Genomic DNA, 22,322 nt, shown 5'->3' with positions numbered 1-22,322 from the left:
ATTGCTAGAGGAAGTCATGAGCATTGGATTGTTTCAAGGAGGAAGAAAAAACTGAAAGAGTTTTGAGAGAAAGGCCTTTTGAAGCGTATCCCACAGACGGTGCCAAATGATGTAGCACAATCCGGTCACTCCTAGTTGGCGCTCGCGTGGCTCCTGAGATATACCTGAAACGAGAGGAAAGAGGAAGAGCTCCCGGGTGTTTCCCGGCAGGAACTTTCCGATGCTTAAGTTAGTATTGTGTGCAAGAAGCTGGAAGAGAACGAAAACTAAGAGTGCAGGTCGCGCTAATCATTTAAAATACCTTGTTCCTTGAGGATAAGCTTCTTATAACTTAATTCCGTTGCTTCAGGCCCTCTGACTCCTGACAAGGCAGGTATAACCGCCACTGTCAGTCTGCCACAGCCGTTACAGGCAGGGCTGAGGTGACACGCGCGGGGTCGTCGTGCAGGGTACGTGCCTGTCAGGTGTGGGACGCCTTTCTAAAGGTGGCAGGCACAGCGAGGGGACAAACCTACAACGGTACGACGGTCGGGTAGGAAGCCCTCCTATGGTATACCGAGCTGTTCTCCTGCGAATTGCCCTGAGCTGGGCTATCCTCTGAGTGACAGGCTGCCTGCAGCCGGTTATGCCGAGCTAGCCGACCCGAGGTCTTTGCGCCTCGGGGCGTCCGAAGAAGAATCGGTGCGTTCTTGCTTGGGAGTGGCCCGAGGTCCATTGGGAGGAGCTCGGGTCTTAAAAGGGGTCAGGGTGCCCCGAACTCGGGACCCCCCGAAGTGCCTTAACCCCGGGGAGGGGGTGCGGGTGAGACGGCTTTCGGCGAGTAGTTTCCCTGCCGAGTTGCCACGCTGAACTCGGTGGGACTTCCCCACCGAGTTGTGTTCACGTCCGTTGTGCTGTCATGCTGAGTCACCGTTTGAGTAAGGTCACGCCCACGTGTACCTGAGCTACGAGGTCGGGCCAAATCACCCTCCATCAAAAATAGTTAAGTATATGTGATTTCCTTATTGGTTTAATGAGTAATTACGTGGAATTAAAAAAAATAAAAAATTCAAAATATAAAAAATTAGGAAGAGGGATTTAAAGCAAGGTGAGGGCTGCGGATCAATTTTAATATATATATACAGAGAATGCAAAATCTTGTATTTTGTACGTACGTAGATGTCACCGGATTTCCTACTAACCCCATTCTGCTGCCTTTCCTATTAACCCAATCACTTGGTGACAGTTGTCCCATTTTCAAGTGACATCAATCCTTCGTGCAACAATTTACACGTGAGATATCTTCCCCTCCCACCCCCTTCTAGCTCTTGTTCAACTCCGGCTGATAGGAAATCCCCCTCCTCCCCCACTGGTTCAACAGTGTTCCAATCGCAAAAGTTGATAGGTCACCTCCGTATTAGCCCAGATTGGATAGAGTCCGTCATGAACAAAATCAGCGTAACCTAGTCTTGGTCCAGGGTTCAGGACCGTCGGGCATACCATAAGCTCGTTTGGATTCAAACGCCTTTATATCCTCTACATGCAGCGTCACCGGAAAATACGCACAGCAATGGTAACAGATGTACCTGAAAATTCATGCAAAGTACACCATAAAATTAAGAAAAAAGTTATTTGGTAAACTATAATTGAAGAAAATTAGGGAAAAAATATTTTACCATGCCAATGTTCGACCAAATTTACTTTCATCGTTAATAGGAAGCACAGTAAAAAACAAGAGCAGAACAAATATCCTGAAAAAAAAAAGTGTCAGAATTCAGAAAGACGAAAGCAGAGAGAGAGGGAAAAGGCTAAGCAGAGCTAACGGAGAAAAGGAGAACAACTTTACTACGCACGAGAAAGCTAAGTAATTTGGAAGGAAGAACGCCATGAGAATCAATGCCGCGACCAAATGCAAGGGACCGAAGGGCGAGAGCCGTTACCATCTGCAACAGCGAAGATTCTTTTCTCTGGATTACTGTAGGCTCATCGGCGGCGTTAACGGAGTTTTCACGGTCAGCGATAGTCTCTGGCATGGATACAAGCATATAGCTATCAGAGAGAGAATTAGGAGGAGGTTCCTGTGAAAGCTGGTTAAAACGAACCTGGGCTTGCTTCGGGAAAGTATGTCTTAATGAAGATTGAAAGACTGTTGAACCAGAGGGGGAGGAGGGGGATTTCCTACCAGCAGGAGTTGAATCTGCGTTAGATGGGTGGGAGCGGAAGATATCTCACGTGTAAATTGTTGCACGTAGAATTGAGATCACATAAAAATGGGACAACTGTCACAAGTGATTGGGTTAGTAGGAAAGGCAGCGGAGTGGGGTTAGTAGGAAATTAAATCAGGATTGTATTTAGATTGTACGTATTTGTATTTGTACGCTTTCCGTACTAAACCCAAACTCTTTCTCGCTTTTGTCGGAGGTGTTGTTGACAAATCCCATTTTCCACTAACAAACATGATTTAAATTACTACCCCTTGTATTCTTGTAAAAACAAACAAAACAAACAAACAAAACAGTACCCTCATATGTACCCATTTATCAAAATAAGATGTGCGCAAATTGGTAGCAATTTTTTCTTGATCCTTTTCAATAGAAATTCTAAGGTTAAAGATGGTAAATCATGATCCACAAATGGTCTAAACAAAAACTACGAGGTGTTTTATCGAAGAATGCAAAATTTTTCACAAACGGGGTTATGCAACTACAACATCGCCTTTTTGTTAGGGTGACAACGAGCCGAGCTTTTCAGGAGTTGCTCGAGCTCGGTTCTTGAAAAGCTCGGTTTCATCCGAGTTCGAGCCTAGTAGAGTTTGGCTCGTGAGGCTCACGAGCTGACTTAAAGATATACATATATATATATAATAAAATTATAAAAAATAATATATATAATAAAAATATTATAATTATTAATTATTATAATTCTTAATTTTTTTAAATATAAAATAATTTTTTATATATAATTTTTATTTTTATAAAATATTTTTATAATAAAATATTTATAAAATATATAATAAAATATTTTTATAAAATATAAAATGAGCTGAGCCGAGCCAAGCTCGAGCTTATGAACTTTTAACTCGAGCCGAGCTCGAGCTCAAGGTTCTGGCTCGAACCGAGCTCGAGCCTTGTAGGATAGTCTCGAGCCGAGCTCGAGCCTGATACTATTCAGCTCGGCTCGACTAGAATCCACCCCTACTTTTTGTTAGAATTCTATAGTTTAGTATCACTTGTTTTTCAAAAGAAAAGAATAAATAAAATATAAGTTAACATCACTTGTTTTTCAAGAAAAATAAATAAAATAAAAGTCTAACATCACTAAAACTTGCCTTTTTATTAGACTCCGTACGTGTATTAGTCTAGTGTTTCCTATGTAAAACTTGGATAGGCAAGCAAGTTTCCCAAGTTTTTATTTGCTATTGTGTATTGTAGCCAATTGGCCAACTTATCCCCCGTTAAATACTGGCAAAAGAATGAGGCCTTAGAATAAATCACTAAAACCTTGCTTATGTTTTCTAAAAATTGCCTAAACTTCCCCTATATTCGGCACATGGCAAAAAGCTCCCCCAAGATTAGGCCTGTAAATGGATCAAATTTGAATTAAATCAAGCTAGATTCAAATTCAAAACCAATTATGATTCATGATATTTGAATTTGATTCAATATCTAAGCGGATATCAAAAATTCAAGTTTAGATTTGATTTTGATTAGGGTAAATTACAAAGACGACATGTACTATGGGGTCTGTGACAAAGACCCCCCGTACTTTGTTTCACGACAAAGACCCCCCTGTACTATGACCATGAGACAAAGACCCCATTCTGTTATTTATATATACTTTTGGTAAAAATGGGATCTGGGTATCTTGTTGCAGTTGGGTGGGGATGTTTTTAGATGAGTTTTGGCAAGAAAGCAAACCCCGAGCTAGGGAGATGCAGGAGAACAGATGGAAAGGAAAGCGGGAAGAAGAAAGGGGAGGAAAGAAAGGGGAAGGGGAAGAAGAGAAAACGGGGGAGAAAGAAAGAGAGATAAATGAGAAGGAATATGAGGTAGAAGGGATTACCGTTGCTAATGTTCTATTTGTGTATCGTGAGGTCGGGGAAGATGAACAGTGTTTTTTCCAATTGTTCGAATAGTTATTACAAGGGTAATATGCAGATTAAAAAATATTGCAATGACGGATTTTAACGGAAAACTAATGGAATGAGACTTTTGTCTCACGGTCAAAGTATAAGAGGGTCTTTGTCACAAAACAAAGTATAGGGGGGTCTTTGTCATAGACCCCATTGTACGGGGAGGTCTTTATAATTTACCCTTTTAATTATTAAGTCAAATATTCAATTCGATTCGAATTCAACAAATTAATTTAACTTTTTGAATATGAATTTGGTTCGATTCAAATTTAATTTGGTTAACCATTTTTACTATGTGATTCCTATCCTATCTAATAGAAAAACAGCAAGTGGTTCATTTTTCATGTTCAGTTGATAAAAATTTCAAGTTTGAAAAGATGTTATAATTCATTCGATTCAATTCTAATTCATTTTCTAGTTTTTTTTAACCCCAAAATTTTCTCCTAATGGAGGGGTGGCCACCGTTGAATTTTATTAATTATGTAAAGAAGATAGAAACCTAAGAGTGGGGGCTGGGGGGAGGGGGGGGGGACGTAGAAGCCTTACCCCTCGAGATAATCTAAATACATCAAGATCCAACCTAACTATATTGTAATTACAATTGTGAAATAGTTCATTTTCTAGTTCATTTGATAACAATACCAGGTCTCAAATGTACATTCATTAGAACCAATGTTCTGAAACCTGGACCAATGTTGACCTGCTAAGGCATGTGGATCATAATTTGACTGCCCAACCCAACCACCCAACTATATGAATAGGAAAGACAAAAGATGGAAAATCCCTAGAATTAAAAAATAAATAAAAATATTATAAACTAAGAAAAAAACACTATTTTTTAGTTTACTGAAAATGCTAAGAGGACATAGTTTAGGGGTTTTCTTAGTTAGATTGATCAAGCTTTAGACTTTATGGGATTTTGTGCTCAATGGATCTCTTGCAAGGAGCCTACTTTTTCTACTCTTTTTCTAGTAAAGAGGGGAGGAAAAATGAAGTGAAACAATATGTATTTTTTTCTATCATATAGAACTATTCATCTTAGTTAATGAGCCATGAAGTGAAACAATATTTATTTTGTTCCACATGTTTCCTCCCCTCTTTCAATAAATAATACTTTATTAAAAAACAAAAAAGAGGCAGTTCACTTCCTTTTAGTTTCGTGTTTTTCTTAATTCTATACTAAGATGTTTTATCCATGGTTTTTAAAAACGAACCGGTCAGGGGTTCAGCTATCGATTCAAACGGTTTGACCGTTTGACCCAAATGATTGGCCTGTTCTAACAAAAAAATTTTAATATTTGAAAAATGGTCAAAACCGTTCAAACGGTTCAAACGATTAATCGGTCGGTTCAACGATTTGCTGATCAAAATCAACAATTTTGGGGAAAAAGCGGTTTTGGAGGAAAACGAAACTGGTCATCCCGGTTTTTCTGGCCCGACCATCCAATCCGGTCCGGTTTTGAAAACCATGGTTCTATCTTTTTTTTTGCTACCAAAAAAATATTTTTTAAGTAAATAGTCTCAAATGCTGATTAACTTACCAAAAGAGGCTTCTACTAACGTCTATGGCTAATATGGTTTCAATAAAATTGAATCTAGGGCAATCTCAAATGTTGGGTGCTGGCTGATTTAATATTCATTTGATCTAGATATGAGAATATAATTAATAAGAGGAAGATTTACAGGGAAAAAACCATTCATGGAATTTTAAATGAGTTTTAATAAAGCAGTCCAACATGACAAAAACAAACATAAAAAATGTCTATGGCAGGTAAGAAAATATAGAGCATGGAAACTAAATAAACTAACCTTGTAATTCCCAGCTCATCATATTCATCCACCAAAGTCACTCTGAACTCTTTAGAAGTAAAAGGCAGCAACCCAGCAATGTAAAGGCTTTTTCGTCCATCATATGCAGGTGACCGCATGCCTAAATCAGTCTCTTTGTATAGCTTCACCAATTCATGATAACTCTGTTTAAGTGATAAGAAACCACTTGGTCCACTTCAGGGGTTATTGTAACCTAGAAAAAGAAACATTTAAGTTATTGGTGCTGGTGATTCTACTAGGTCCTGAAGATATGGGCTGCTCAACATGGATTAAAGCTGATTAATCATTGCACTACAAGGACATTTTGGTTACATGTGATGAGAGGTAATTTGGTTTTACTAATGACATTACAACATGTGGTATCCCTGAACAGCTGGATTATATTTCAGCACTGAATAAGTAAATCACCTTGGCAGAGCGGCTAGCAGCACCTTGTCCAGGGCCGACTTATAATACCTCGGCCCTGTCGACCAAAAGGACCTCAATGTGAGGAGTGACCTCCTTCAAGGACCTGTTGAGCTAACCAAGGTACAAGTAGCGACCTACGAGATGTGCTCGCCGGCTTATTCCTTAAACTCGTTGTCGATACCAAATTCTCTGCGGTAACAGCGCTAGATCGTTAAGACTGCTTTCCCGCATCATCTGCATGAGCGTTGATCGAATGGACCTTAGCCCTCCGCATGGATCACATAACTAACAGAGGTATTTTCTCCTAACTTAGCGGGAGCGGCTCCCCGGGAATCTCAGACCCATTACAAGGGGTTTTCAGGCCCTTACACCTATATAAAGGCATCACTTTCCAGGTAAAGCAAACCAAGCATTCTAATACTGTTTCCCTGCAGGTTTCTTGGGAAAACTACAATGTTCGTTGTTAATCTAGCTCGGTATCCAAGCTACCTTCCAGCTCAGCCTTACTCAGCTTGGCAAATGAGTCACCTTCCATCAAGTAATTCTCCAGCTCGGCTTCTAATTCATCAACTAGTAAGGAGCTGCCAGATCACACATCATCAACAAGTAACCATAATGCTAGTTAAAAATAGCACTTCTAATATCTTAAAACATGCATATCCAAAAAGAACAGCATTTCCAATATTTGCTAACACCCCAACAAATATCTTAAAACATCCATTTCCAAAAAAATACACTCAATCTTATGTGTATTGAAACTTAAAGTATTGCACTAAAGCATAAAAAAGTAACGACCTTACAATTATGTGAAGCTTAAGTGTGCTTGGTTTGTTAGTCATTTCTTCTTTCCTAACAACAATTAAAACCTTTTCCCCTCAAGTTCAAACCAAAAGCCTACAAAATCTAAAACCTTATTAGTAAAACTCCTTTGAAACTATACTCTGAAAAAAAATAAACAAAATGATGTCAAAATTATTACCTATTCATTGTTTCCCTTATTAATCAAAACATGAACTACTCAATACTTCAAAAAGCATAAGCAACAAAGGAAATAGGAGAAACATAAGATACTTGATTACTTCGTATTGGCATACTTCATAAACAAATCACGTTTAGAGAAACTTCAAAGAAAATAACAAAAACAAATAAAAAAAGGAAAAACAACTCTGCACTAATTAATTAAGAGAAAATCAACAAAACCATTCTAGCTTAATTTGGCCAAGCTTCTTTTTATATAGACTTCATTACACAATTATGGCTCCTACAAAAAGTTTTTCTAATCTAATTGAATACTCCTTATTAGAATCCTACTAAATCTCTTCAAAAAAAAGTCATAATTCAAGACAAATTTGGAAATCCTACTATGATGCTAACTTCGTAAATGTGAATCAAGACAAAAATTCTGTGGTGATACTAATTTCGTAAATATGAATCAAGATATAGGTTGTCAAAGCCAATTTAGTATTTATTGTTTACTCAGTTGGGTTAGTGATGTCATTCCAACATCTTATGTGTCTTGGAGTGGTCCTAACTTTCATAGAACTTATTGGCCTCCTATACTACATTATAGTCCAAGCCATATTCATCAAAGTAGCAAAAATAAAGACGCATAGCCACACTAAATTTTCAATCAAACAAAAAAAAAAAAAACTAACTAGCATATATCAAATTTTGTCTCAGATAGTTTAAAATAACCAATTTAGCCATATAATCACCATTAAAAAAAAGTTTAGAAGATAGTTCAAGGCTTCAAGCCTCCAAGGCAAGCTAGGTAGCTTACAACTCATTAACCAATTGTTCAAGGCTCCAAGCTATTCTTCATGAAAATGATCAAAGTTTAAACCTACAAAAAAAAGAAAGAACAAGAAAAGAACATATTAGTTCAGATCTTGGAAAACATCAGTCCTAATTCAGAAATATTTAAAAGAATGTAAGCTATTTTCAATCTTACTAATTGGTTGTACCACATGCAAGAGCATCACCATTTCCATCAAAATTTGCACTTGCATTTACACTTTCACTTGGGTTTGTGGAGGGAGTCAATGGACTTTCAATAGATTTACCAATTGGAGACAGAAGAAGCAAGTACTTCATCTAAAGAAATTAAAACATGCAAAGATAAACAAAAAATAAAATTAATACACTCATTTTAAAAAGAGGATAAGTTTAATCTATACAAACTTATAAAAGTGTGAATGTTTTTATGGATTTTTTTTGGACACAAATTACACTTGAATCACTGAATTTCTTGGGGACAAATGTGTACTTTGACAAAACACCATATTTAAGACATTTTAATATTGTAATTTTCTGGAATTTTCAGTGGACATAAGTTACCCCTTAATCACTGAATTTCTTGGGGATAAATGTGTACTTTGACAAAACACCATAATTAAGACATTTAATGTTGTAATTTTTTGGAATTTTCATTGGACATAAATTACCCCTTAACCACTGAATTTGTTGGGGACAAATGTGCACTTTGACAAAACACCATAATTAAGACATTTAATATTGTAATGTTCATAGTTGAACCACAAAATCCATTGGATAGATGTTAGACAATTTTGTATTTCCTTAGCTCCAATCAGATTTGATGTACTTTTGACATTTAGTGTAAATAAATAAAGTACATGTTTGATTCCTGTTGTGTGGTATGTTTCTGTGTAAGACCCTAAAACTGGACACTTAATAAGACTTGTGTTAGTTTTAAATGTTCACAGTCGTTGGATAAGTCTGGGGAGATTTATCCTGCCAAGGCTGACACTGGTGTGCTGCCAAATGTTGGGGTGGCTTGTCTCAGCTACCAGGGTGAGACCCAAGGCACATGTAGTGTAGGATTACTTGAATCTTTGAACCGGACCAGATCTCCAATATTGCCCTGAACCTTAGAGATTGATTGGCAAAACTGGAAAGTTACACCTGACCCCTAGACTCGATTATGATACTACACTAGGTGTCGGATTGGGCTATCTTTGATATGCCAATCAGTGAAATCCTTAGCGGGGGTCAAAACCTGGGTATGTTGGGACAGTCTAAGAATTCATCTGAGTGGGAGATCATAGTGACAGGATCAGCCCTTTTATCGGACAAAGGTAATGATCGGGGATGCACTACCTCTAATGGAAACCAAACTGCCGGCAGTTGATTTCAATCGTTGGAATTTTGTTTTTGCAAAATTTATATATAAGATATATATATATATATATATATATACGATTTCAAATTGTTTGCAAATGGTTTTAATTCCCGGGATCCATGTGAGTAGAGAGTGTAGCACTGTTCCTTGCAGCCGAGGGAGAGGTCCTCTCTTGTCGGGCAGTGTTTGATCATTATGGGCTGGGAGGTTAAGTTTAAGGCCATTTAGGGTTACACCTGATGGGTTAATCTTGCATCTGCCCACAGTCCCTGGGTTTTTATAACATGGCTTGGCCCAGAGACCACTTAGTGTAAGTGTTGGGCCCATAGAGTCCATGTGATGGGCTCAAGGGGTTCATTGGGCTTTCCAGTGAATTCAGCTAGGCCTTGTAACAAAGGCTGGGCCGAACCCATGTGGCTGATGTGTAGATCAATGCTTGGGTCCCACGCCATACAAAGAAGCCCAACTGGGCAGTAGTTTGAAAACTTATTGAGCATTGATTACTTATTGGGCCTAAAGCCCATTTCGAACTGGGATGATATGATCACCCACTTAAGGGGGCAGAACTGAGATTAGGCTTAGCTAAAAGGATTAGGGTTTTAACCCTATCCACTCTTGGAAACCAAATTCAAATATGATTTGAATCTGGTAACCACCTAATTAGATCAAGAGTAGGCTAACCCAATCTGTAGATAAGATTGAGATTATCCCTTATCCAAATACAGATTTGGATTGGGATAACTCCTAATTAGATTAGGAGGTTTCTTAATCACTAAGAAAGGAGAAAAAACCCTAATAAAGAATTACAAGAATTCGAACCAGGGTTGAAGCAGTAACTACTTCTGCAATCTGAGATAGGATCTCACCTTCCCTATAGTGAAATTAGCATTCACGCCACTTTCAGCTCTAGGTTTCTCCTCCAGCCGTCGCCACCTTACTGCATAGTTCAAATCTCTCTGAAGGGACGATCAAGAAATCAGTTCTTGATATCAATCTTTATTGAAAGACTGATTTGGTTCGGTGCTCTAAGCCTCCAATGGATTCTTGTGAAGAGTTTGGTTCGTAGGACGAACACTGTTGGTTCTGCTCCATCGTCGCTGTGTCATCTTCAGCGGGAGCGGATCTTGGATATTTCTTTGGGCGTGAACACCAAAGTTGAGAGATCTTGATTCTCCGTATCAGGTATAACCCTTCCCTTTGTTCTTGGTTCAAATCTGATTTGGTTTGGTTCGAGTAGATCCTTGAATATTGTATTCTAAATTTTGGGAATATGATTCCAAGTTGGAAGAAAGGTAGGAAATTTTTGAAATTTGCCCACCCCTTTCGCAACCTTTTTGGCATCCATACGATGGATCCTACCATTCTTTCAGTGGTATCAGAGCCATAGGTTCGAATCTTGAACCAAGAAATCAGATTTGAACCTACGCAAATCGGTAGAAACTGTTCTATCCGGGTTTTGCGCATATTGCTATTTTATTTCAAGAAATTGTTTCTTGTTGTGGGCGATTGATCTGAAATTATTTTTGAATTGTTCTTAATTTATTTCTGATTTAATGGATTGTTCGTACAGGGAGATCGAAGTGCAGAACTAGCACAAATTGTCTGCGCATTCTCTTTTTTTTTTGCAATTTCTATTCATTCTGGTCTGTAAAATATTTTTTTTTCTAGATTGAATGTATAGGATTCAATCAAGATTGTAATTAATTAATAGAAATAGGATTTCTGTTTTTTTTTCTTGATTGAAGAAGGTGGCGGCGCTGGAGATTTGCAGATCTTGATATCACATTCTGCGTTTTGCAACTTATGAAACTGCAACCCTGATTACTAACCTCTGTTTTGCAAGTTGTACGAACAGTCCAGATCTGTTTTTTGATTGTCTAAATTCAGAAATTTAATTTCAGATCTTTCTTGAATTAAAAATTGGTTCTTGGACCGTTTCGGACCAGATTGGACCAAAGCTGTTTGGACCGAATCTAGGGTTCGAAGGGGGCTATTTTCAGTCCTGTTATTTCCCACTTTTAGGTCTGAAACCAATCTTTAATTGGAAGAAACAATTCGGCCCAACCAGTAGAGCCCAGTTTTACGGGGTTCAAATTGTTAAAAGCCCAGTTTTCCATATAAGCTATATGGGATGAACTGCTAACTGCGATTCAACCCATATACCTAGATAATGTTAATTGTTAATGTTATGAATTTTAAACGGGCTAATTAATGGGCTTTACAGTATGTGATTGATTGGATCAATTCTTCCATTACATGCAATGTGTGGATGTATGATGTGTTGCGACCATGGGCCATAAGCACTTGGCCCATGATGATTCGTTAGTGGCTCTTACGCACACCATGGCTGAACGCACATCATTGCCATGGTGTCCCATACGGTCATTGGATGACCCCTTCCTTTCATGGTGGGCCCCATAACCCTGAAAAGGGACGCGTGCGGAAACCCTAGCCGAATTGGACCACCATAAATCTGACTTTATGAAAGTCAGTGGAAGCCACTCTGATTTGACCTAAATTAACTTGGGCGTAATTTTGTTCCCTCCAGCAAATATGAGTGCATGCGATAGGGAGATTCATGTGATGAACTCTCTAAAGGGCTTCCGTCACTAACACGATGATGGGTCCTTCAGTAATGAGGAAACGCGCCATAAAATTGGTCTATCCATTTGCTGTTGGGTCTGTCGGAGTGTTTCATAAGATGATAGGGGCGTCATAAACCGATGTGGGAGGGACTTCACCAGAAAATGGAAACTCTCTCACGGTACCTTGGCGTAACCTGAACATGATGGGTGAGCACTCACGGGATAGAAAGGTTTACCTGAAAATGGCTCTGAACCTTATCTGACAGAGGCCAAAGGGAAACTTATACGATGACTGGATGTGATCCTTCACAGAAAGGTGGTGGGGTTATGCAGCTGAAACAGTTGGCTCCATGCACCCTATGTGATTTCCCACATTTCCAGAGACATTCCACCGTCTGCATCACTGAGATCAGAGGAAAATCTTAGAAATGAACAAATGGAAATGGAACATAGATTAAAAGCCATATCTATGTAGGTAACATGAATCAAACTAAGGTTGTGGACTAATGTTTTGTTGTTTTATCAGAAAATGGCAAACGAACAATTTGCTAAGTTACTTGACGATAGCAAGCTTAAGGGCCCAAACTATGCCGACTAGTACAGAAAACTTATGTTGGTCTTAACTTCCGAGAAGTTGGATAAGGTAGTTAAAAATCCTGCCCCGGAGCGTCCGGGTGACAAGGCTTCTGAGGCCCGAAGGAGAGAATTCCAGGAGTGGGAGGATAAAAACTCCCTAGCCTGTTGTTATGTCATTGCCTCCCTGGACAATCCAATACAGAGGTAGTTCGATCAGATCGAACTAGCCAATGACACATTGGATAGTTTAAAGACAATGTATGAAGAGCATAATCGTTCTACTCGGCAGAAGGTCTTGAAACAGTTCATATGACCGCGCAAATTTCCAAGGGGCAAAAGGTTCATGACCATTGTCTTCAGATGATGGGATACATCAATGAGCTTGAAGCCCTTGGATCTGGGCTAGATCTTGGCATGCAAGTGGATGCCATCCTTAATTCTCTACCTCCTTCATTTAATCCGTTCATAATGAACTACAATATGAACAAGCTGAATGTCAGTGTCCAGGAACTCAACAATATGTTGCAGAAGGCCGAGGATTTGATTAAGAAGGATGAGCCTGTGGCTATGCTTGCTGAAGCTAGCAAATCGGGCTAGAAAAAGAGGAAGGCAAAGAAGCCCCAGAAGAAAGCTGCCAAACCCAAGAAGTAGAAGAAAAACAAGGCATCTGATGCCTATCACTTCTACATGCAGGCTGGCCACTAGAAAAGGAACTGTCCCGCCTACCTGGAATCTAAGAAAGGTAATTTCGAAACTTGTGTCATAGGGACTAATTTGTTAGTCACTTCTGTGTCCTGGTGTGTTGACTCAGGGGCTTCAACTCATGCATGTAATTCACTGCAGGGGTTCAAAGTTAGCAGAAGGCTAAGTGAAGGGGAAGTGACACTTTTCTTGGGAACGACTGCAAGTGTTTTAGCTACGGCAATAGGAACCGTAGAATTAGTTTTCAGTGAAGGAATTCTTGTACTTAAAGATTGTCTTTATGTACAGAACTTAAGAAGAAATTTGATTTCTGTTTCTAAACTATGTGCTGATGGATATATTGTTTATTTTAGTAATATGATTACTGTTAAACGGAACAATAAATTCATCGCATGCGGGGAACTGGAGAATGGTCTCTATGTTCTACGTCCTTCTCTAGAAACTAACTTAACCGAAACTACGTCGATCGAAAACCCCAAGAAAAGAACTCGTGATACATTTAGTCCCATGTGCCTATGGCATTATCGACTTGGCCATATCGGTATTGATCGAATCACAAGGCTGGTAAAGGATGGTCCTTTGGATTTTCTAACTGTAGAAGATCTTCCCACTTGTGAGCCTTGCCTCCGAGGCAAGATGAAAAAATGGCCATTTAACGGTAAGCTTGAAAGATGTACAGGCACACTTGATCTTATACATACTGATGTATGTGGTCCCTTGAGTGTTAGGGCTCGTAACCAATACGTGTACTTCATTACATTTACCGATGATTATTCTTGGTAAGGTTACGTGTACCTAATGAGACATAAGTCTGAATCCTTTGAAAGGTTCAAAGAGTTCAGACAAGTCGAGAAACAGTTAGGGAGAGAAATTAAGGCCCTTTGATCAGATCAAGGTGGCGAATATCTCTCTGACGAATTCAAGGACAACCTGAAAGTCAACGGGATAGTGTCACAATTGGCTCCTCCTGCTACACTACAACTTAACGGTGTTTCATAGAGGAGGAATAGGACCTTGTTAGACATGGTCCGGTCACTTCTCATACGCTCGGAATTACCCACATCCTTTGGGGGATATGCATTAGAGACTGCTATCAATGTGCTGAATCAGGTTCCAACCAAATCGGTTCCGAAAACTCCATATGAACTTTGGATCGGAAAGAAACCAAGTGTCGGACACTTGAAGATTTGGGGTTGTCTTGCGCACGTTAAAAGAACAAGTGCGGACAAGTTGGAATCCAATACCAGTTGGTGCCTATTTGTAGGCTACCCAAAGGATTCGATGGGTTATCTTTTCAATGACCCAAGTGAGCAGAAAGTGTTATGCAACTGAAATACCCAGTTCTTAGAGATCGATTACATCCTGGACACCCATCGTCAAGAAATAGTTCTTGATGAAGAGAGCTCAGGAGTAGTGGGAGATGTCCTACAAGTTCCAGGTAGTGACCAACCTAGAAGATCCACCCGGGTATCCAGGCCACCAGTCCGTTATAGTTATGACCAGGATAGTTACCCGGTGGAAGCCTTGACTAATAAGGAGGATCCCGTGACTTTTGCGGAAGCTATGTTGGACATAGATTCCCAGAAGTGGGTGGAGGCCATGAGAGCTGAGATGGACTCGATAGAGGCCAATGGAGTCTAGATTCTAGTTGATCCGCCCTCCGGGGTAAAAACAATTGGTTGCAAATGGATCTATAAGAGCAATAAGGGCCTCGATGGCAAGATTGAGACCAATAAAGCTCATTTGGTGGCGAAAGGGTATACACAGAAAGAAGGTATCGACTATGAGGAAACCTTTTCGCCCATGGCCATGCTTAAATCCATTAAGATCCTGCTAGCTGTAGCAGCATACCATGACTATGAGTTTTGGCAAATGGATGTCAAAACCGCGTTCCTGAATGGAGATCTTAGTGAAGATATCTACATGCAGCAGCCACAAGGCTTCATTGCTGCTAGTCAGGAACACATGGTATGTAAACTTAATAGATCCATATATGGACTTAAGTAGGCTTCTAGAAGTTGGAACATCCGTTTTGACTCTGCCGTCAAATCATTTGACTTTGAACAGAATCCGGATGAGCCCTATGTTTACAGGAAGTCCAGTGAGGATAAGGTCACCTTTTTGGTATTGTATGTGGATGATATCCAACTCATTAGGAATGATGTAGGAATGTTGAATTCGGTCAAAGTGTGGCTTTCGTAGTAATTCTCCATGAAAGATCTTGGAGAAGCCACCTATATACTCGGTCTTCGACTCTATAGAGATAGATCGAAGCGGATAATTGGATTATCCCAAGCTGCTTACATTGACAAAATTATCAAAAGGTACAGCATGGAGAACTCTAAGAAAGTAAACGTTCCTTTCAGGCACGGAGTCACTCTCTCCAAGAAGATGTCTCTCAAGACTTCTGAGGAGAATGAAGGCATGAAAGACATTCCCTAGGCCTCAGCCGTAAGGAGCATCGTGTATGCCATGTTGTACATTCGCCCTGAAATTGCTCAAGCGGTGAGTGTCGTAAGCAGGTTCCAGGCCAACCCAGGGCAGGAGCATTGGACTGCTGTGAAGAACATAGTCAAATACCTTCGAATGACAAAAGAGTTTTATCTGGTATTCGGTGGTAGTTCACTACAAATTCTGGGGTATACTGATGTCGATTTCCAGTTGGATCCAGATGATAGAAAGTCTACATCTGGGTAAGTTTTCACGATAGGATCGTGTGCTATTTGCTGGAAAAGTAGCAAACAGGGGTCTACGGCAGATTCCACGACCGAGGCCGAGTACATTACCGTAAGTAAAGCTGCCATGGAAGCCGTGTGGATGAAGAAGTTCATTCACGAATTAGGAGTGGTTCCGTCCAGCACATCACCCATCCCGTTGTTGTGTGACAACAATGGAGCGATCACCCAGGCTAAGGAGCCTCGGGCCTACTCGAAGTCAAAGCACATCGAGAGGAAGTACCATTTACTACGGGAGATTGTTGGTAGAGGGGACATCCTGATTCAGAAGGTAGCATCAGCGGATAATGTGGTAGACCCATTAACTAAGCCACACACACAGAAGGTGTTTGAGAAACACGTAGAAAGTATGGGACTCCGGCTTGTACCAGATTGGACCTAAGTGCAAGTGGGAGCTGTTAGACAGTTTTGTATGCCCTTAGCTCCAATCAGATTAGATGTACTTTTGACATTTAGTGTAAATAAATAAAGTACATGTTTGATTCCTGTTGTATGGTATGTTTCTGTGTAAGACCCTAAAACTAGATATGTAATGAGACTTGTGTTAGTTTTAAATGTTCACAGTCGTTGGATAAGTCTGGGGAGATTTATCCTACCAAGGCTGACACTGGTGTACTGCCAAATGTTGGGGTGGCTTGTCTCAGCCGCCAGGGTGAGACCCAAGGCACATGTAGTGTAGGATTACTTGAATCTTTAAACCATACCTGATTTCCAGTATTGCCTTGGACCTTAGAGATTGATAGGCAAAACTGGAAAATTACACCTGAACCCTAGACTCGATTATGATACTGCACTAGGTGTCGGATTGGGCTGTCTTTGATATGCCAATCAATGAGATCCTTAGCAGGGGTCAAAACCTGAGTATGTTGGGACAGTCTGAGAATTCATCTGAGTGGGTGATCATAGTGACAGGATCAGCCCCTTTGTCGGACAAAGGTAATGATCGAGGATGCACTCTCTCTGATGGAAACCAAACTGCCGACAATTGATTTCAATCGTTGGAATTTTGTTTTTGCAAAATTTATATATATATATATATACGTTTTCAAATTGTTTGCAAATGGTTTTAATTCCCAGGATCCATGTGAGTAGAGAGTGCAGCACTGTTCCTTGCAGCCGAGGGAGAGGTCCTCTCTTGTTGGGCAGTGTTTGATCATTATGGGCTGAGAGGTTAAGTGTAAGGCCATTTAGGGTTACACCTGATGGGCTAATCTTGCATCTGCTCACAGTCCCTAGGTTTTTATAAGATGGCTAGGCCCAAGGACCACTTAGTGTAAGTGTTGGGCCCATAGAGTCCATGTGATGGGCTCAAGGAGCTCATTGGGCTTTCTAGTGAATTCAGTTGGGCTGAACCCATGTGGCTGATGTGTAGATCAATGCTTGGGTCCCACGCCATACAAAGAAGCCCAACTGGGCAGCAGTTTCAAAACTTATTGAGCATTGATTACTTATTGGGCCTAAAGCCCATTTCGAATTGGGATGATATGATCACCCACTTAAGGGGGCGGATCTGAGATTAGGCTTAGCTAAAAGGATTAGTGTTTTAACCCTATCCACTCTTGGAAACCAAATTCAAATATGCTTTGAATATGGTAACCTCCTGATGAAATCAAGAGTAGGCTAACCTAATCTGCAGATAAGATTTAGATTATCCCCTATCCAAATACAGATTTGGATTGGGATAACTCCTAATAGGATTAGGAGGTTTCTTAATCACTAAGAAAGGAGAAAAAACCCTAATAAAGAATTACAAGAATTCGAACCAGGGTTGAAGCAGTAACTACTTCTGCAATCTGAGATAGGATCTCACCTTCCCTAGAGTGAAATTAGCATTCACGCCACTTTCAGCTCTAGGGTTCTCCTCCAGCCGCCGCCACCTTACTACATAGTTTGAATCTCTCTGAAGGGACGATCAAGAAATCAGTTCTTGATATCAGTCTATATTGAAAGGCTGATTTGGTTCGGTGCTCTAAGCCTCCAATGGATTCTTGTGAAGAGTTTGATTCGTAGAACGAACACTGTTGGTTCTGCTCCACCGTCGCTGTGTCATCATCAGTGGGAGTGGATCTTGGATATTTCTTTGGGCGTGAACACCGATGTTGGGAGATCTTGATTCTCCATATTAGGTATAGGTATAACCCTTCACTTTGTTCTTGGTTCAAATCTGATTTGATTTGGTTCGAGTAGCTCCTTGATTATTGTATTCTAAATTTTGGGAATATGATTCCTAGTTGGAAGAAAGATAGGAAATTTTTGAAATTCGCCCACCCTTCTGCAACCTTTTTGGCGTCCATACGATGGATCCTACCATCCTTTCAATAGATGCCACTTCATCCTCCTATTAAAATTCACCCTATCATAAAGAAAACTACCTCACCTTCACATGCACCAGTGTAAATGTAAATTTTCCTCTCGTTCAAAGGTAACAAAATTTACAAATAGAAATTTTAATTATAGATATATAACAGGAAATAATAATTAAAGGAACAAAATCTAAATCTGATAAGTTATGTAGAACCATGAAAAAAAATATAGAAAATATAAAGTACTATCATCATCATCAAAAATTGCCATGTGCAAAGCATGTGCACACTTACTAGTACCAAAAAAAATGAATATAGCTACTTACATGGAGTTTTTGGTTTAGGAGGTGCTTCAATCGAATCTTGTGCACAAATCGAAGCCTCCACTATTTTTTAAAGAAATGAACACACCAAGAAGAATCCAACACTCTACCACCTATACTGAATGTCAACTCTGATACTACAATGGTTGCTTGAATTTCTATGACATCATGAGTCATTCTTGAAAGAATTTTAAACATAGAAGAATTATTTAACCACCAATTAAGTATATTAAAATTTGGCATTTTTGGAATCAATTACTCCTCCATGTATTGCTCCAATTCTTATTTTTGTAATAGAACACCAATGTTTTCATTTCATCATTTGTGCACTATTTTTGAAATCCTTTGAGACATTTTGTCTAATTGTCTTGCATTGTGCCCAAAACTGAACTTGTTAAGGATGATTCAAGGGGACTACTATCTTTATTAGGAGTAGATGAGGTGTCATGATTTACATAATGAGAGTAAAAGTTATAAAGGCCTTCATGCACTTTTGCAACTTCATCTTCTCCCGTATACCCAAAAATCCTATGCAAATTATACTTCACAAATGCCAATTGTATCTTGGGTTAATAACCACTGCTAATGCCAAACATAAATAAACCTAATCCCAATATTTCTTGAACTTTTCCAACATTTTCATAGCCATTCCTTGAATATAATTGTGCTTTCTCAATAGCCACTCATCAATCTACACACGAATCTCACAAATATCAGGAAAAAGTAAGTTGGATGTTGGATATATAGTCCCTAAAAATGCATTAGTTGCCTCATAAAAATATTACAAACTTTCACAAACAATATGACCAATTTGCCACTGCTTGGAAGATGGATTAAGCTTATATTTTTTATCAATTTGTTCCAATTGAGAAAATGCATCCCTATACTCAAGTGCAATTTTAAACATATCGTAGGCTATATTCCATTTGTAGGGTTGTGAACGTCGATAAAATACCGGCAGTTCACTTCATGGCCAGTCAAAAGGAGTCGCCACCCATTAGAACATCTAATTGGGAGTGATGGGCCTCTCGAAATTGGATTTTGTGAAATATTTCAGAAATTAATAGTGACTCCATACCATGGCTAGGTCGAGGCCATTCTGGGTAAGTTGAGAAAGAGAGAGGAAGGATTAAGCATTCCTCTCTCTTGTTAGTGTGAATGCTGAAATTCCCTCTTTGTTTTGGATTCAAATCGGAGCTGAGAATCTATGCTCTCCAGCAAGTAGAAAGATATGAATAATGCTCCCCTTCACTTACAGACCAACCCCTTTTGGATGCAAGGGCTTGAACAAAAGGGTAGGAAACCCCACCCCTTTTCTATCAGGATCCCCACCCTCGGACTCGGTTAGCTGGTCAAATGTGTTAAGAGAGCATATCTACTCCCTTAGACGCCGAAAAACACAACTATTCTCGAATTTGAACTCTGGGGCACGATAAAAGACTAAACAAAGCAAAATAAACAAGAAAAAACAAAAGAAAGAATTGTGCCTAAATTGCTAAATCCATTTCGAAAGAGGCAGAGTATGAGGTAATTGGTTTTACCTCTTGTAGCCTTAGAACGGGTTGATGATGCTGCAAGATGACCTAGGGATTCAATTTTCATAGATAATTTCTTTCAAACAGTGGTGTGGTGTTACAGCTCGGCTTTGAACAAGAGATCATAGTGATAGAACCATTGATGTCCAGATATATTGCAAAGAAAAAATGGAGAAGAGAAGGATTCCTTCTCTTGTTGAACCTTTCAATCAAACGAGATCTTTTTTTGGAATTTGACGAGAAAGCAGAGACAGAACCATCAACCAGGGTTTTCTTCTTCCTCGAGCCAACATCAATTCTTTTCTCTCCCCCAATTTCTCTCAAACTCTCTCTCTCTAAAACCAGTCTAGCTCGACAATCCCTTTCTAGACTTCTTTTCTTCGCTTACTCTCCCTCTCAAATCTTCTCTCATCTTACCACCTCTTCAAACTCCACCCATCCGACCTCTTTTGACCCCTTCTCATCTTAACTCTCCCTCCCTCTCTCTGAATTCTCAGGTCGACAGCCCTTCAAAAGGAAAACAACAAGAGAGCTCCCCCTCCCCTCATCTACCGAACCTCTTCTTATAATGGGAAGAAAGGGAGGCTATTAAACTTTTAGCAAAAAGAGGAGGGCTAATTTGGTAAATTAGGTTTTAGGGGGGGTAATACAAGCTAAAGGGGGTGTTTAGCTAATTTGGATTCAAAAAGGGTATTTTGGTAATTTAAGGTCTGGAGGGTATTTTGGGAATTTGGGATGGAGAATACTTCTTAAAAATTTTTGGGTGAAAGGCAATTTGGTAAATTGGGGTTTAAAAGGGGAATTTGGTAAGTTAGGTATCAAGAGGGTGATTGGGTAATCGAGGGTTTGAACGAGAAGGTTTAAATGGGTATTTCGGTAATTTGAAGAATGAAGGGTATTTTGATAATTTGGAATGGAAAGTATTTTGGGAGTTTGGTTTTAGGGGTATTTTGGTAATTTAAGGGAGGGGGATTTTGGTTATTTGGTCAAGGGATTTTTTAGAAATTTAAAGGAAGGGGTATTTTGATAATTTGGTCAAGGAGTATTTTAGGAATTTGTACGAAAGGGGTATTTTGGAAAATTTGGTCATGGGTATTTTGGGAAATTAGGGGATGAGGGTATTTTTGGAATTTGGAGGTAGGGTATTTTGGGGGTTTGGAATGGAGGGCATTTTGGTCATTTGGCATGAGAGGTAGTTTTGGTAAATTGAAAAGAGGGTAGTTTTTAGGTATTCGACATGAGGGTATTTTGGTAACTTGGCATGAGGGGGCACTTTGGGAATTTGGTACAAGGGGTGATTTGGTAATTTAGGTGAGGGGTCTTTTGGTAATTTGGTCAAGGGTCTTTTGGTAATTTGGAAGAAGGGGTATTTAGGTAATTTGGCTAATGGGCTATTCTAGGGATTAGAGCAAGGGGTATTTTGATAATTTGATTAAGGGTATTTTGGAAATTTAGAGAAAAGGGGTGTTTTTAGGCTTTAAGGGTATTAGGTGAGTTTAATGATGGATTTTAGGGATTTGGGGGTTGAGATTTGGGTTTTTGGGGTTTTGGGCATTTCGAAGGGATTGGAAGGGCTTGATCGAGTGTTTGGGGGAAACTAGAGGTTCAGGTAGCAGGCCGATCAAAAATTGGGTGCTGACAGCTGCCCCTCTTTGTTGTGAGGTGGGAAACTATGAAACAACAAAGACAAAAGAAGCACAGTGATTTTTGCGAAGGGTAAGCTTAGAAGAGGGGCGAGAAAAATGAAAGATAAGGAAGGCAGATTGATGTGAAGGAAAAAGGTTCCCGTGCAGCATCGTTCCATCATGTACAGGTCATTTTATTCTTGGCAAAGTGATCGTTCTTTTGTATTAAGAACCTTCAGAATCATGGTACATTTGTCGTAAAGAAAAACAACAAAAACAACTCATAGTGTGAAAACAATTTACACTTTGCAAAGTGACCTCTCCTAAATATTAGAAATTTTATGGAATCAGGGTACATTTGTCACAAAGAAAACCATACAAAGCAAGCAAAACACAACCTTGCACAGGTACTCCTGCGCAAAAATGCATGCCACCATGCCTTGCTCAATG

At 39.6% G+C, this 22,322-nt stretch overlaps 1 protein-coding gene across 6 annotated transcripts; it reads right to left on the bottom strand.

Moving 5' to 3' along the window:
* Window positions 1–1,100: 1,100 nt before the first annotated feature.
* LOC148791053 (uncharacterized) lies at window positions 1,101–20,771 on the bottom strand. 6 transcript variants are annotated; one of them, XM_088889392.1, is made up of 8 exons: window positions 20,254–20,771; window positions 8,301–8,443; window positions 8,065–8,192; window positions 6,350–6,930; window positions 5,921–6,134; window positions 1,833–2,157; window positions 1,656–1,730; window positions 1,101–1,565 (listed from the first exon to the last, which is right to left on the bottom strand). In XM_088889392.1, exons 5-7 carry the CDS (start codon window positions 6,037–6,039, stop codon window positions 1,689–1,691), a joined length of 486 nt encoding a protein of 161 aa, XP_088745518.1. In that variant the 5' UTR covers window positions 6,040–6,134; window positions 6,350–6,930; window positions 8,065–8,192; window positions 8,301–8,443; window positions 20,254–20,771; the 3' UTR covers window positions 1,101–1,565; window positions 1,656–1,688. The 6 variants fall into 6 exon arrangements, 4 of the variants coding, with proteins under 4 accessions (XP_088745518.1, XP_088745517.1, XP_088745519.1 ...); XM_088889391.1 differs by having other exon boundaries at window positions 8,130–8,192; XM_088889393.1 differs by having other exon boundaries at window positions 8,130–8,192; window positions 8,314–8,443.
* Window positions 20,772–22,322: the final 1,551 nt, after the last annotated feature.

This window comes from Nelumbo nucifera, chromosome 6 (genome assembly GCF_055504915.1).
Source record: "Nelumbo nucifera cultivar China Antique chromosome 6, China Antique-T2T, whole genome shotgun sequence".
NCBI lineage: Eukaryota > Viridiplantae > Streptophyta > Magnoliopsida > Proteales > Nelumbonaceae > Nelumbo > Nelumbo nucifera.
The sequence above is the reverse complement of the archived record's forward strand: the minus strand, read 5'-3'. Positions and strand labels throughout refer to the sequence as shown.

Bases quoted from the DNA above. Each gene is read 5' to 3' on its own strand.
- LOC148791053 (XM_088889392.1), bottom strand. From the start codon at position 6,039: ATGCGGTCACCTGCATATGATGGACGAAAAAGCCTTTACATTGCTGGG. The intron at 2,158-5,920 runs GTTAGTTTATTT...TCCTGCTGGTAG, and splicing joins GATGAGCTGGGAATTACAAG to GAAATCCCCCTCCTCCCCCT. The intron at 1,731-1,832 runs GTGCGTAGTAAA...TTTTTTTTTCAG, and splicing joins CCAAATTACTTAGCTTTCTC to GATATTTGTTCTGCTCTTGT.